The sequence below is a fragment of the Sebastes umbrosus genome, chromosome 19, assembly GCF_015220745.1.
Source record: "Sebastes umbrosus isolate fSebUmb1 chromosome 19, fSebUmb1.pri, whole genome shotgun sequence".
Taxonomy (NCBI): domain Eukaryota; kingdom Metazoa; phylum Chordata; class Actinopteri; order Perciformes; family Sebastidae; genus Sebastes; species Sebastes umbrosus.
Window position 1 is genome coordinate 20,513,270 of NC_051287.1, and position 17,307 is coordinate 20,530,576.

The 17,307-nt window shown below is 41.0% G+C and overlaps 2 protein-coding genes across 6 annotated transcripts in view; one reads left to right on the plus strand and one right to left on the minus strand.

The window, feature by feature from the left end:
• Positions 1-10,113, plus strand: part of lrrc75bb (leucine rich repeat containing 75Bb) — a 29,651-nt gene extending 19,538 nt beyond the window's left edge. The window contains exon 4 of the mRNA XM_037752336.1: positions 8,791-10,113. Coding sequence (XP_037608264.1) covers positions 8,791-9,394 — 604 coding nt within the window. The 3' untranslated portion in view covers positions 9,395-10,113. The remainder of the gene's footprint in view (positions 1-8,790) is intronic.
• The window catches only part of ggt1b (gamma-glutamyltransferase 1b), an 81,908-nt gene that overhangs the window by 40,536 nt on the left and 24,065 nt on the right, over positions 1-17,307 (minus strand). The gene's annotated exons all lie outside the window — the stretch shown is intronic.

The window sequence follows — 17,307 nt, forward strand, 5'->3', positions numbered from 1 at the left end:
GTCATTTTCTCATAAACTTATATACAATCAGACTTCTTTTTGCAACCAGAGGAGTCGCCGGAGGTAGCCCCCTGATTAAAACCCCACCTTCACACTTGTACAATGTACTGCTGAGAATAACGATGCTACATTTTCAAGGATTTTTTGACTCTGCTTGTTGTAAGATGGGGATTTGGTCCATGTTTTTAATGACTGAATGTCAGATTCCCATTATTTTCTTTTTAAAAAGGGCACATGTGCTGTTCCCATCACTGCTGTCAGTTCACTCCGTGTTGACACCAACATTAGTACTTTCCCAGAAACTTCGAATTCAAAGCTTCTAAGAACCAAGTGACTGATCCGAGATGTCAAAACACTGCACAGCCCGGAGCTGCTGCATTGACGACGTACAATAGAGGAAGCCTTTATCAGCCCATCAGCTAAGTGTTTCACTGGAATTTAATCCAAATCCAAATGAGCTTTGGGGCTATTTTTTCCTTCACAGAAAATGTGCCATTATCCCCATGAAACTGGAGGACACTGGATGGCAAATGCAATCACCACTCTCATGTCTCCCACTACATTTCCTGCAGAACCGTAGTATCAGTTTGACAGTCGCATAGTTGAGTTAAAGGATTCTCATTAACACGGGCCAAACTGTACCAAGGCGCTCACATATTTGGTGCTAAAACGGAGGTGTGTTAAACAAAACTGGTTCAGGAAATGATCAGCACTGCAGCCCGCAGTCACTGCCCTGAAGGCAGCATCAGATAACACAAAAACACAGAAATAAATGAGCAGTTCTTCACCAGCTCACTTTTCAAGGATGAATTTTTACATTAGACCCATGTAGGCTGAGCCAGACTATACCCCGCATGTATTATACAGATGCCTGGAGGCAAAACAGCTTAGATCGATCTGAGGAATAAACAGGTCAAGACCAAAGCGTTGATGAAGCAGACATTGATCTGACCAATCCCACGGGACCCTGGAACAGCATCCACATCCAATGTTTCTCAAGTGCTTTTATTTCATTCCCCTGAAATAAGTCAAGTGTTTCTCTGCATGCTCAGCGGAAAGTAAATTTGAATTTCTATTACGGAGTTTGTCCTCCCAGCTGAGACACTATTGGGTATATCTCTGATCTGATCAGGGACACACTTTGCATCTTTTAACATAGGGGCCACCGATTTTTTCAACCAGACCATGAAGAAAAATACATAATACTAAAATATGTATACAAAATATGAAGATGTGAATATTTTTCTCAAATGTCAAGCTCGAGTTTCGAAGTTGTACATTATTTAGTAATGTTAATAAAAGGTTAATTTTAGCAATGCTTTAAATATCAGCCAGAAGCCATGAATAAAAACATATTTTGGGATGCCAGGTTGGTGTATATCCTCCTCTAGCATTAACTTTGCTAACTTTATCTTTATGCTAAGCTAAGCTAACCGGCTGCTGGTGCTACAGTGCTCCTTTAACTTACTTTGAATTTTAAGCTAATTGGCTTATTACTCATTTATAAAGCATTAATATGTGATTTGTAAATGTTAGTAGTGCTATTAGTTACATAACGTGTGTCTTATTAAATTGGAACCAAATCACCTAACTGCAACCCCAGCAAATATATTTATTTTACCAAAGCAGACAGTCTTAGCCTGTAACACACACCACCCATTGTTCTATTAAATCCCACAGTAAATGAACATGAGGAAATATGGCCTCTAACACGCTCCCCGTCTCTTGATGTATTACTGATTCATGAGAGTAAATGAAGGGGAACATGTATTCTATGTGGGCGGACAGATAACAAGTTTCTCCTGCCATTTCCTTTTAACTCTCACCGTGGTGGCAGAATATTGAAGGGTTGTACGATTCCCCTTGTGAAAATGTCACTGTATCTTAGCCTAGACGAATGTACAGGTTGGCTCGACCCTCTCTGGCCTTTTTTTAAATGTTCCCCTCTCCAACCCTCCGTCTCTTTAAGTGTAGAGGAAGTGTTTGGTTGCGTTCGAGCGGAAATTGATTAGCAGAATGGTGAAGTCGGGAAGCTGCAGACCAACGCTGATGATGAGCACTTTACTTTTGTAACATCAGGAAAGACAACTAGACTGACTGGAGACTAACCTGACTCTGAGTGGCACCAGACGTGGGTTACAGAACGAGTGAATACAGAAATCAATGGACCTGCCGTGACCTTTAATGGAGAAGCTTTCGTCATGTCTGGGGAAGGATAAAGATGGGACAATGCAACAATAATAATAACCTTTATTGGTTTAGCACTTTTCAATGAAGAAATGCATGTTTATAATAGGTTTTTAGCAGAGATTTAAAGAAAAATCACTAAGGTAGCAAGGCAGGATGGCTGTTCCACAGATTCAGGACCCTGAGAGCAAATACATAACTTCCTTTAGTTTTGGAGTTAGAGTTTTGTTCCAGGATCTGAGGTTGAGTGCAGGTACATACAGTATGCCACACGAAAAGTTGTGTGAATGACACGATAATGCACAAGGCAAAAGTGTGTACGTTCTTGCTTTGGGTGTGTCATTTTCACGCCCTATAGTACAGACTATATGGCGCGTGGGAGGGGAGGCGGATGAGTCCAACAAACACATGATTTTCCAAAAGGAGTTTTGTGATGCAAGTTACGTTAGTGGCATTTTTGACATGTTTTTTATTGACGTTTGTGACTTATTTTCCGTACTTATGTTACGTTATTTCTGTACGTATAGGAACACTAACCATGATGTTTTTCTTAAACCTAACTAAGTGGTTTTGTTGCTGAAACCTAATTTTTTGCCCCCTGCTATTAAGCTACCGCACCCTCATACACGCGTGTAATATTCAAGCCTCGGCGAGGCAAAATGTGACACTGACTCGCTATCCTCTGGTAGACAGACGAGTCTATTACACACTTTGGCGTGATACTGGGTTGACGTTATGGCTACAAAATCTCATGGAGTGCTTACACTAGGTTTAAGGGAGGATTATCAAATTTATTATTCAATTCTGACGACTTAAATGACATAAACAGGATTATTTCTGATATTTCTTCATTGAGTTGGATAATCTCAGTCTGACAGTTGTTTACAGACCTCAAACTGCTGGTAGTTCATGATTTTACAGCTACATAGAGTTGCATGTCATCAGCATAGCAATGAAAAGAAACATTATGATTATGTATTATATAAGTGGGAGCATTTAGATAAGAAATAGAAGGGGACCTAGGACATAGCCTTGAGGTACTCCACAGTTCAAAGGGGCAGTAGAGGAGTTGGAATTACCAGAAGTAACTGTAAACTGGCTGTTTGAGAGGTAGGAGATGAACCACTCGAGAGCAGCGTCTACAAGTCCTTCAATGTCTCTTAGACAACTAATTAAGATATTATGATTAACTGTATAAAATGCCGAACTTAAGTTGAGGAAAATCAGTGCAGCCTCAACAGTAAGGAGGAGATCAGGTGTCATACTAAGTGGAGCAGACTTAGAAAACCTATGCTGTTGATGTTTAACAGAAGTTTAGGTTTTCGAAATTGGTCTATACAATATTCTCTGACTATACAAAATACCACTGTATATTATATGTGGTAACCTAGAGGTGTACACTGTATATTTTTATCTCCAGACCACTGGAGCAGAAGTGTTTTGTGTGCAGTTGTTGCAGTAGTGCTGGCCAGCTGAGGCTGTCTGAGCAAATCTCTGTATCAACACTGGCAGCCTGCGAGATAGATCCAGCCACAGTAGGTTTGTTATCCAGTATCAACTCTATCCACTGAAGTTTAAATACTGATTGAATCACCAGCGTATCCCAAAACATCATTTCATTAAAATTATTCATTAAAAGACACATTCTTAGGTTTTGTTCTGACCTTGTAAGCTTGTAAAGTCTCTTTGCCTGCACTCCATTTCAACATCATAAACCCCAGATGTTTTATATTCTACCTCGGGGGTTTACATAACTATTGAACAGCAAGGACCCTTGTTCAGTGCGTACAAGTTAACAACATCCCCGAGGAAAGACATGCTATGAAAAGCAATTAAACAGCCTGCCTGAACCCACATTTAAGCAGCCAATAGTTTGACATACGAGTCTGCTCCTATTAGATTACTTCCCTGATGTATCAGTTGCTCCTGAGGATGTCAATAAATGGATTTCCCTCAGTTGTTTGCTTTTAAATGAGTCCCGATGCAGGGAGACGCTCTTGTTTCGCACCATGTTTATGCGGCTACGCTATCCTTTGAAGTTGTTTGTGCCTGAGCTGGTCCAAAAGGATACGCACCACTGCCTACGAGCATGGCAGCCACATCAGAGGGAGCGAGATGAGACATTTTGTTGTTTATGTTGTTATCATTTCACGGTGATGGACTACAGTGTACGCTGTGGCTTTAGAGACGCTAGCTGTGCCCCTGGGCCTGCGGCCAGCCGAGCAGCCTGTGGGTGGATCTGTGCCCACGGAGCCGGGAGGCAGCGGATTTGGAAGGAAGTCTGAAGTCGTCTTTACTCTGTCTCATTAAAAGCACATTAGAGCCCACCCTCCCCCAGCACCACCCACTCAGCTACACTGCCTACCCTGCCTGACTTCGTCTCACGGAACAGCTCTTCCTTCACAATCATAGCACACATAGGTGAGGACTCCAGCACAAGTAGGAAAACCCTCCTATAAATAAGTCCAAGAGAACAAACGTCGATGCACATAATCAGTTTCATTACAGTAAAGAGCAGAAGCTGCGCAGCGGTACAGTAAACCCTCTGAAGTCACAGGAGTGGGCGAGCGAGTGTGCCAAGAAGCTGCAGATGCAGTCAGACTTCCCTGGCATTTTTAGATGCTACCGTCAGAGTCAATAATGTTTGAGTGCTGAAAGGTTTAGACAATGAATACATTAGTCGATTCGACATAAAATGAATCAACATCAATTTTATAATCAATCATTTGAGGAACTTGTCAAGCAATAAAGGTCAAAGAGATAATGGTTTCAGCTTCTGGGTATGAGGTTTAGCTGTTTATATCATTGTAAATTTAATATCTTTGAGTTTTGACTGTTGGTCAGACAAAACAAGCAATTTGAAGATGTCAACTTCGGAGGATGGAAATGGTGATGGACATCTTTCATTGTTTTCTGACATTTTCAGGACCAAACCTGTGGTTCCCTGCGTTTTTAGCCTTGGCTCTAGAGATGGCAATGTCCGTCTTTAAGTCTTGGTCAGTCCAGCACTTTGGGCCAAACCGACATATCTCACCTGAAAACGTCTTATTCAGCGTTCAGTTGTACCTAGCTCCACCCTCTCGTGTTAATTCTGTTTGCAAAAAAACAAAATGCCGACTTACGAATACAGTAAGCCGTTCAAAAGAGAAAAATGAAAGAGCGGGTACGGATGCTTCGACAGATCAAATTTAGAACAAGAAAGACGGTGAAATTATTAGAGAGAAAAAGAAAAAGAAAAAAGAAAGTAGGCCAAGAAATAGAAAGAGCAAGAAAGTGAGAGGCAGTGAGCCACAGTGAGGATATGAAGGAGGGAGAGATGAATTATAGCCTACTCCTGGAATCAATAATCGTGCGAATCACAGCCCCGGTGTGCTACAGATCTTTTTCTTTCCCTTAACCGAGCAGAAAGGGTGACAGATGTGCAAAGAGCGCAGCCGGACGGATTTTTAACGCTCCCAGACCGACCAGAGAGCGGAGAGAGAGATGCGGGGATAATCCTCGCTGTGCCTGAGGAGGCAGAGGAACGAGCAAAGGAAAACAGGACTAAGACAAAGACGGGATAAACCTTTAAACAGAACAATTTCCTCCTGTTTGCTGATTTATTTTAAACAAAAGCCTCCCGTGCTTCCACTTCATTGTCATTTGTTTGGCAAATGTCTAAATGCCAGTAAAAACAAAAGGAGTCTAATGCACTTACTCCCCAGTGCTACTCTGAGATGAATGCAGCTTCCTTATAGCTCTGCTATGCATATTTAACACACTCTGGTATATGCAGAACATTGTGTCTCAGATTGCAGTGAGGCAGTGAGGAATACAATGATCCAACCTGACGTAAGTGTGATAGTTATAGTAGTATTTTTCCTTAAGATGGATTCACCTCACACCTGTTGTATGAATGTCATTCGGACTGAAATAGATGATCACTTGCCTTTTTCTCTCTCGTTTCTCGCCCATTTGTGTCCTTCTATAGTCTGTTTGCCATCCATCATCTGCACTTTCATCCTCCTGTCCGTTACGCACGATATTTCAGAAGACATTTATCACATTCTGACAAAACTTAATGAAAAGTGAAGAAGAGTTAGATGAGAAGGTAGATACAATTTGTGCGTACAATGAATATAAAGCTAGTTAGCAAAGTAACTAAATCCAGCTACCAGCACCTCTATAGCACCTTTAATTAACATGTTGGTCAGGAGCCTGTTCATATTTAAAGAGAAACTCCACCAATTTTACACATCATGGTCTAAATTGCCTCAAGTGATGTCACTAGCGTTGGTCGGGCCCATAGACTGTATATAAGAAGTGGATGTAGTCACCGTGACGTCACCCATTAGTTTGTAGACTGCCGCTTTAAAGCCTTAAGTTTGACATTTTGGCCGTCACTTTTTTGGTTTTTGGCCGTCGCCATCCTGTTTTTTTGCAACCAGAAGTGACACGAGAGGGTGAACCTCAGTACAACCGTATGCTGAATAAGACATTTTTAGGCAACCTAAAATGTCACAATTAACTTTGATGAACTGAAAGTGACACACTTTGAAAGGGTTAAAGTTACAGTACAAGACGAAAACACGGACAACTCTGTTGTAGTAACCTGTCAATCACAAGGTAGCCACGCCCTAAAGCATACCCTGCTTTATGGTATATTTGAATCTAAATGGGACCATAATTTACTAAATGAACATCATTTGAATGAATTTATTTTTGCAACCAGAGGATTCGCCCCCTGCTGGCTATTAGAAAGATTGCAGGTTTAATGCACTTCCACATTGGCTTCACTTCTCAGAACTGGAGGTTGCCCATTGGTCGGACCTGACGCTTAAGGAAATGAGAAAAAATCTGGATGTGTGGAGTTAGAAAGAAGTGAGCTTAGACGTCTGTAACCCAATCCTCATCTCTGCTTGAGGTGAGGATACATTAGCTGCTACTAACGTAACACACCCGAATTTCCTGCAGAACTGTCGGTGGTCAAGTTGCATTGTGGGTTATGTAGACGCAGGATTTTGACAAGGAAGAAGAATACGTGAGGGGAAAAAAGGCAGTATCTCTGTTTCTGCTGCATCAACATCTTTTTTTAAAAAGCCGTCTATCGTAACGATGTTACCTGAGTCAATAATGACTGGCTGCAACATTAGAGAAAGGCAATAGTGAAGTGGCATCGAGGGACAAACCCCGGAGGGCCACTGCAAGAGTGGGCTGCTGGGCCGTCAAAAAATCCATAATGTCTTCACCGATTCTGTGTCTGTCTCTTGTCCGTCTCGTGTGCCTGTCATTCGGGGTGCGCCGGGCTTTTAAGCAAATTTTCATAGAGACCAAACGGTGGAATTACAACTTCCATGTCTGTCATGTGATGCCATTGGGCTCAAGAAGAGTTTTCCCACATACTAACATCGGGAAAGAGACGTCTGTAAAACAGCGGTACATTTTTTTTGAGGTAAATCAGCTTCCCAGTACGAACACTTGAATAGCCCTTATTTAAATTGTTAGGTCCTAAAAGTTGTAAGAAGCATCAAGAGTTATTTCCCTTCCTCCGTTCATGTGAATGAGACCCAGTCCACGGCTGGACCGAGGGCTGGGAGGCGGAGTTAAAGGAAACGTTAGTGCGCCTGCTCTATGGGCCCACTGGATGCGAAAGATCGCCGGATGATCCGGGTACTTTATCACTCAGCAGTTGAGCCATTTTGGCTTCATGCGCCACTGAGCAACGTCATAGGAATGAATGGGAGCCCGCCTCCGACGCTGTATTCGGTTCTCTTTATACATCCATGATGAGAACATGCTGCGTGCGTGATCAAGGGCTGGGCTCACTGGCCAATCACAACCAAGTTACGAAGTTAAACTTTTTGAATTATTCCCAATACACCAGTGAGTTCTCATGTTTGTTTGTTTTTTTTAAATGTACTCATCAGCTCAAGTGGCCTATTCATGTGGCACCCACAACATTTCAGACACATGTGACCTGATTTTAAAAAAATTCAAAGAACAAGATGCATCGCTCTCCTGAATCTCTGTTTACAAAATGACACTGAAACAACAACCCCAGCTCAAAACAAGGTGACATATCTGTTACTAATTGGCCCCACCTGAAGGGCAACCTTTTCTTTTTTGCCGTGTTCACTCTGTTTTCCAGACATTTATTTATTTATTTATCATCTTTGATGGTTGTTTCGTCCTTAAAGACTTAGAGAGCTGCCTTAGAGATGGCTTTACGGGAAAGAAGTGACACCCGAAACTGAAAACAGCTGGTGCTTTTCGGTGAACGACATTCGGCCCAGGAGACAGAATTTGTTGCTTGAGGGACTTAGACCGAGACACATTTAAATGCAAATTCTCTTCTTTACATTATTGATTGCTACACTCTCCACACTCTACTGGTGCTGGATGCTGTTTGCTTTTTTTGCGTGCTTTGCAGTTCCCCTGTACTTGTGGGACAGCGTGGCACCCCATTACAATCAATAGCCCCAGTATCATTAAGTAAAGATCGTTTGTCTTGGTGCACTTTTTGGAAAACTAACTGCCAGCGTTGAAGAATTAGCGCGCCATTTTGTGCCTCAGAGATCGACCTTAAAGTGTTAGAACTTTGTTTTTTTCTCTTCTTTCAAACAGTCTCAAAACAACCCTGAAGAAGAAACTGTCCGGTGACGTCGTCAACCTGTCAGGCATCCCGCTGTCTGGCCGAGACGTCAACCGCGTGGCCTTCTACCTCCAGAGCAGCAGCGACGCCGTGTCGGCGGTGGACCTGAGCTTCACCGAGCTGCAGGACGAGAGCTTGCGGCTGCTGCTGCCCTACCTCGGCTGCCTGCCGAAACTGACCATACTGGCCGTCAACGGCAACCGCCTGACAATGGCCATCCTGAAAGACCTCACAGACGCGGTGAAGGATCCTAAGAAGTTCCCCAGCTTGGCCTGGGTCGACCTGGGCAACAACTTGGACATCTTCACCGTGCCGCAGCCGCTGCTCGTGGCCCTGCGGCGCCGCTTCGGCTTACGCAGCAGCCTCCCCACCATTTACGAGTACAGGGAGGCGCAGGCGTTCGGCGGCTACACCCCCAACATGGAGACATCTGTGGAGGAGCCCAGTCTGTACGAGGAGGGAGAGGGAGAGGAGGATGATAAAGAGGAGGAGGAGGACAGGCTGGAGCTTCGAGCCTGGGGCTTCGGAGAAGAAAACATGTCAAAAAATGTGCCGCTGCACTTCTGTGGGAGGTGATCGCCCAGAGCTGCTTTCTTTTAGACTGGCTGCCCCTCATTTCCCTCAGTACCACCTCGCCCCGAGTCTAGCCTCCTCTGTTAGCAGCTGCTTACACTGACCCACGTGTTTCTTAATATAACTTTAAAATAAGTGTGTCCCTCCGGATGCTCCGACTACTGATGCAGGCAGCTCTGTGGTTTTACAGACGCTAAGAATTTATTTATGGATTGGTTTAACCTTCACTTATTCAGGAGAAGTTGAACTGAACATTTTTGCTGTTTCTTTATGTTCCTGTTTTGCTTCCCATTATTTACCACTGGGGGTTAAGTGCCTTGCACAAGTGCACCTCAACAGTAGCGGTTGAGGGAGGGGGGAGCGCTATGAGTTCACAGTCCCCAAGCACATGTACCCAGCTGGTCTCTCTGACAACTTCACCCCTGCTGCCCCATTTCTGAGACAAGTCTGAATAAGTCAAAGTAACTAAATAAGAAATAGTTTAATTCCAACTGACTTTTTGCTATTATATATGTTTTTAGTCAGAACTCAACTGCAGAGATATTGGCCCTGTTCAGCCCTGGCACTAACATGCGTCCTTAGTGATCCGAGCACATGTGGACAGCTTTAAGTGCGTCTGTTCACACCTGTTAATAGAATGCGTCTCCACATGCGTCTCGAGTGACCACTTGTGATCGGATCTCGCTTCCCCGCTCAATATGCAAATAAACACGTAGTAAACACACGGCTAATACAGCAGACTTTGTAATGTAATATTACATGAATATCAGTAGTAATATCCTACCTATTTGTGAATTCAGGTACATTTTATTAACATCAAAATATAAGGTTATTGTACCAGCGGTCCCCCGGGACCTCTGCGCCACCGACACCGCCGCCTTTGCCAGGCAACAGCGAGGTACAGAGCTTCAGATAGCCAGGGATGAGTGCAAGCGAGCTACATGCAAAGCACCGGAACAAAAAACACCGACACATGTCCGTCAGTATGATAATAATGCACTTTGTGTGCCTAGTCTGATAGTCTGTAGCTATGTAGCCTATAGATAAAATGTGTTTTAATAAAATACAGTTGTACCGACTGGATACAGTAGAGTACAGAAGCCATTTCCATGCCGCGAGGCAGACAAGCGCTCGCGTCTGCCCGTCTATTCACATGAGACTGCGGATCCCAGCGGGACGTCAGTTGAGTAGGCGGTCCTTAATGTGGCCCAGGACACATTCGCATACACACTGCTAAAAGACTGTGATCATATGTGGCCCAGACCACCTCTGAATGTGGTCTGAGTGATCGGATCTCAATGCGTCTTGAGTGCGTTCACACCTCTACTTAGAGCTATCCACTTGTGATCAGTTCACTGAGGCCGTATGTTAATACCAGGTCTGAACAGGGCCGTTATGTTTACATAACACATGCTTCCAGGTTTTTTTTTTTAAACTGTTGGGACACAGAATTAATTGAGTGGCGAGTTACGGTGAGTAATTTAATACATTTTAATTTAAACTTCCAGAGGCTTCAGTAAGCGTTGATATACTGGTGCTGCAGCTGCGTGAAGAAAAACCTCAGCCTGACACACACACACACATGCAGACAACACACACACACACACAGTGTTTGGGCATGAGCTGCCGATGAACTGATTACTGCCTATCAGGTCTTGTTAGGCCCCTTTAGTCACAGATGGTGAGCAGAGAGGATCTATTTTTTCCCTCAGCAAATAGGACTAGTCCCAGATAATTTCGTTCACAGGTGGTTTGTGAATGACTATTTCTGAATCAGACCAACGAGAAAGATGCCCACTCGCTTTTTAAAAGGCAAACACAGACAATGAAACAGCGCTGCTTTTATCTTTTCTTCTGTGGTGCTACGGCGTGCACAGAAATCTTTGTTGTGGCATGAGTTCCTTTTTTGACTATAGACTTTTTTTTTTAGATGTGTAGTACTCATCCTTTTGTATTGATTTTTAAAAAATGAGCATGACTGTTAACTGTAGCAACATCAGATCCCACAGAGAGAGAGCATGTTTATGTACATTATTATTATTATTATTAAATAAATTGAATTCTTTTGGGGGGATTCGATAAAAAATTGCTGCATAACACAACTGCCCACTTTATCCTGCCTACAGATGTTAATGCGGCCTGTTCTCTCTCCATGCTATTATTCAGGAAAATCTGTTTGTTTACAGGGATATTAATGAACAGGATGCTGCGTGTATGTGTGTGTGTGTGTGTGTGTGTGTGTGTGTGTGTTTGGTGTGTGTGTGTGTGTGTGTGTGTATGAGAGCATAATTAGAGTGTGTTGTGGACACGCAGAGTAAATTACTACCTTTGTTCGTAGAAATGAATTGTTTACTCATTTGCACTTTAAGGACCAATCCGTCCCTGAATGCACAAGCTTTGTTTTCATGGGTTGTTGTTTTTAATATGAAAACAACTCACTGAGTCACCCGCAGCATAAAATATATGTTCTATCTCAACTTTTTCATTTGGTAGACAAATCATCAGCCTTCATACAAATCACCGTCATGATAAAGATCAGTTGTAAGGTTACTTCATTTTGATTTTTGGCTCATTAAATCATGGCTGGCTTTTAAAGTCAAAGTGATGTTTTCCTGCTGTTGCTTCTAAAATAAACATGATTTGAATAACATTGGCTTTTGTGGAGTTTTGGTATTATACTATCAGTGTACTATCAGTGACATCGGCCTTCAGTCATATAGTTAAGCTTAATAATAGACGCCTATAAAGACGGACCTGATTCCAACCAACGTGCTTCATTAATATCCACCATATATATAAGCATCACTTCCTTGCTGAGTTGGGTTGATTGAAGGTCTGTGTTTGGGTTGCAGCGAGTGGATGAGTGAGTGAATGCGCAGGGCGTTTAGTTATGTTACTAACAAAATAAAGAAGCTATAGTTGGACGCATGCCTCAACGTGTTAAAAAGCTTAGGCCTTATAGTTCAACATCAAAAAACTAAAGCGAAAACAAACTTAATCGTTTTTGCTTGCCAGCGGTTTTCTTCTCGGCGTCCTGATGTCACACACCTGAGTCACCTGTGTTTCTAAATGATGACGGATGCGCGGTGATTACGTCATTTAAAAGTCAAACTGTGACGCATTTGAGTTGAGGTTCATTAACAAAACAAACAAAAATGGCTACTTGGAGAAAAATAGTGATAGACAGCAGATAGAGATGTGTTAAATAATGAGAAATCCCCGTCATTTAACGAGATGGGGGAGAGCGGGGTCAGTTGGTACACTTGTATTGACACCAAATAACCTTTCATTACTCACAGACTACCGAACAGTAATGAAAATAAATTGATCCCTGAACAGATAAAGGTATCTGATAACAATTTTTTCAAGTTTTTTAAAGCCCAACCCAAATGTGAAAGGTATAAATGTATAAGGAATTCTGCCTCCATGGGTCGGTTGGGACACCTTGTTATAGGCTAAAAAAATAAATAAATAATAATAATAATTTAAATTGAAAAAAAATGTCACTTGTTCACATATATCTTTGAGGGAAAAAAAAACATTTTGTAAATTGTAGATATTATTATATTTTCTTAAATTACTGAAATATGGAATTTGCCCAAAAAAGGTGTTTCTGACTGGCTGCCACTTGCCTAAAGATTCACTCAGTGACTTCACAGTGGGTCTTGTTCTATTAGGAAATGAGTATGAGCATGTTGAATGGCATGGGCATAGTTACTTTCCTGCTTGCTAAAAAAGGCACCGTCCCAACTGACCCCGCTCTTATATGAGTGGATATAAGGCCAATTCTAAAGAAAAAGCTCTGTTCACTCGGATTGGGATTTATTAATTCAAAGATTTGATCCTGAAATGTAGCTACTGGCATAAATCTGCATTAAGTAATACTTTTGGCCACTTGGAGCAGCGCAATAAACTGTGGTTAACACAAATCTGACATATTGATATGTCAAACAGTTGCTTATTAACACGTCCAGCAGATATGGAGCAACATTAGCATTAATTTAGATTCATGTTTCTGTCCACCTGACGAATGCAAGTCAAATATTCACTCTCCTTTTAGCTTGTTTTCAGTCTCCACCAACTCCTGAGAGAAATATCTGACTCTATAGCTGCTGAATGCTCCACGACTGTAGTTAGTGCAGCTTTCAAAAAAAAAAAAAAAAAATATATATATATATATATATATATATATATATGTTTACATGAATTGCAAAACTTTGTGTAATTCTAGAGATTGCTGTAAAACAAAACTTTATTTGGGGTCATGATGAAATCTTCACATTTAACATCAACCCTTCTTTTAAGGTTTTAATTGTTATACTGCATGTATAACAGGGCCACCATGACTGAGAGTCTAATCTATAATAATATATATAACATGTTCATATTCCATTATATTCTATATGATTTAGATATTAATCTGGGGCTTAATCTAACATTTAATGTTAACAAAGATGCTTCTGTATCCCTCCATCACACATAGTTTGGACAACATATAAAGCCCTGAAAGTTAGTAATTGCTCTGATGCTCCAGGGACGCATTAGAGATAGTCTGATGACTCTTGGGTTTCGCAGCAGCTGGTTTCCATGTCAGCATTTTAATATCGAGTGTGGATGAGAGCGGTGCCCTGCATGGACCTGTCGGGGGCAGAAAAACATCCACATCCTGCTGACTTGTATCTGCTCTGCTAGCGAGGCATTTTCATGTTCACAGGGGGAGAGAGCCTGAGGCCATCCATCTTCCATCCCGACTCGTCCCAATAGAAGGAACGGAGGAGTGTCGGATAACAGAAGATCCTGCTCTGGTTTGGTGCCAACACTCAAACACCCTGCAGACCTCTAGCGGTTTAAGTACCTCATGTCTGTGCTGTTTCTCAGACATAAACAGCATCTCCTGTGCAGCAGTAACAAAGCATATTCCCTAATGTATAATATACAAGTACAGCTTTGGGGTACCACAAACTACAGCCTCCAGAATGACCATAAAGTTGATTCAAGACTTCATTAGAACACAAGTTCAAAGTTCTTGACCTTGGAAACAGCAGTTTCAGCAACCGCAAGGTCCCTTTAGTACTGTATAGCTGTCCCAGAGCTTTCAAGTATCAGATAATCTGCATCAACAACAGATGAAGTTTGCCAACTTGGAGGAGAAGTTCATGAATGCTCAGAAACAATGGAAACTCCATCTGCTAATGAAGATCCCGTGATATGATCAAAAGCTCCAACAAACAACAAATGTACAAAATAGGCCTTGTTATCTCAACACAGTTTCAACAAAAAATGAAGCTTTTAAATGCACAACTGATTTAAATCTTTTGGCTATCAAGAATTTGGCAACTAGAATTTGCAGGGTATGTGCAAAACATCTCGGTTTTGACCTTTTCCTCAAAACAACTGAATATACCTCCTAGTAGGGGAGAGTATGTAATGCAATTCATCCTGTCATAATATCAGATTTTCACTACACAAAAGAATTTACAGTAACAATATCATCGGGATATCTAGAAAACACTTTGACAAGTGTGTAGGGATGTGGAGCGAGAGTCTGTAACCATAACTGCACAAAAGCATGATTTAAGAGATGCTGGATTATATACACAATATTATGTATATTATTAACATGACATCAGTATTTAATTTTTTAAATATCATGGTTACCATCAGTACATCACGACACCCCTAGTTATACTGCAGTATTTGTGGTAACACTTTTAGGTCCGCAAATTTCATGGTAATTAGGTGAAAATTAGCAAGTAACCTATTTGAAATTTCTTTGGAATTACTGCCAAATTACGTCAATATTTACCTCAAAATGTATAGAAAATTACTTTATTATAAACATAATTTAAGAATTATATGCTAAAATAGCACATAATCGTTAAAATAGGGCCCTTAGGTTTGAGAAGCGGCTGCTCTTCATCAGAGGTGGAAAACCAAAACTAATAAAGGACACTTCTGATCAGGCACAAATCTCACCATTGTGTGACTTATAGTCTACAGAAATGTAACCCGGTAGCTAATGTCATGATTCAGGGAGTTTTTTAAGAAATTTCAATTAAGTTATTTGTTAATTATTATCTATTTATCAGCAGACATGGAAATAAAGCATATCAATTAACTTTCTATTCTTTTCCTGGAAATGTATTAAATAAACTACCAGCTATCGGGAAATAGCGGAATATCATTATTAAATAATGTTTATAATAAAGTAATTTTCGATACATGCTGAGGTAATTATTGGGATAATTTGGCAGTAATTCCAAAGAAACTTCAAATAGGTTACTTGCTAATTATCGCCTAATTACCATGCAATTTGCGGACCTGAAAAATGAAGCGTTACCGTAATTGTTATTACGACATAAAGAGGTTCGTTGACCTCTTCTCGTGTAGCTACATGTAGCACCACATGAAAGGAGAATGTAATTAGCATTTCATCTCAAGAACATTTTTCACTCCTTGTTTACTAAACCAACAGTCAAGTCATTATTCATTGACCTGGTTATTCTTAGACATGGGATGTGTGCAGTGACAGGCCACAGGTCAGCACACGCAGTGCTGTAGGAGGCAGAGGAAATGTTTTCATTCATTTACCCTCCTGTTTCTTCCTTCCTGTGGTTTGACCTCAGTGCAAACTCTCTCTCACTACATCTTCCTCTTAATGACAGCAGCTCAGCTACAGGAGCAGCTCATAAGACCATAATGCAGTGTGTGCTGGAGCACCATGCTTAGAAGCAGACAGTGGTGGAAGAAGTACGCTATAACACAACGTAAAAATACATTGGCGATATTACTTTATACACAGTTAGTCAGTTCAGTCCAGTGGTTCCCAACTTAGGGGTCAGGCCCCTGTAAGGGGTCGCAAGATAAATCTGAGGGGTCGTGAGATGATAAATGAGAGAGAGGCTGCTGCACAAATCTGTTTTCATTTTTTGGACTTTTCTTTGCTGTTTATGAAAGATTTATTTATTTTACCTCTTTTTGGCCCCGAATAAGTTATTTAAATGAAACCATCTGAGAAGTTTGAACACAATTCACATCTGAAACGTGAGGCTCAAACACACACTGCTTTTTCTTTCGTTTTTGTAAACGGCCACAAGCCGAAAAGTCTTTCACAACGTATTGTTTTTTATAAAGTTATGTGTTCTTGTATGTAAGATCTTAATCAAAAAAGTAACTAATTACAGTCTAGCTGTCAAATACAATGAGTAGTTAAAAGAACAATATTTCCCCTGAATTAGTTGAGTAGAAGTATAAAATAGCATAGGATGTAGTCAAGTGAAGTACATTCGTCAAAAAAACTAATAACATTAGTTACATTACAGATTCAGTTTAATAACACAAAATATGATCAACAAATAATGATGTATTATTATAGATTAAGATAAGATTAGATAAGATCCCTGAAGGAAGAAATCCACAAGCTACCCATCATAAAATCATTCAAATAAACTCCACTTTTACCAGCTGCAACATTAAAGTGGTGAACACATTAATGCATCAATAATTATAATCCAATAATATAATATACATTAGTACTTTTACTTTTGGTACTTTAAGAATATTTTGATGTTATTTATTTACTTATGTACTTTTATTTAAGTAAATCTTGCTTCCATTGCTGATATTATATATACATATCTCAGTTTTCATTCTTATTACTATTGCCTATGTACTTTGCAGATGTGCCAGTCATGACAAATTGTTCTTCAGTCAAACACACACAATGAGCAGCTGATGGCTCTCTTTGTGAAAGCATACACGCTCCATCTAGTGGCTCTTGTTGGCAGCACACAGAGCAGCAAGTGGGGCTTGTGAGTACAAGAAGCAGCTGGATGTTTTTTATAAACTGGAATTAAATCCTTGTTTCATCTGCACTGCCTGCATCTCTGTGGCCTCAGCAGGAGCGCAAAAGAATA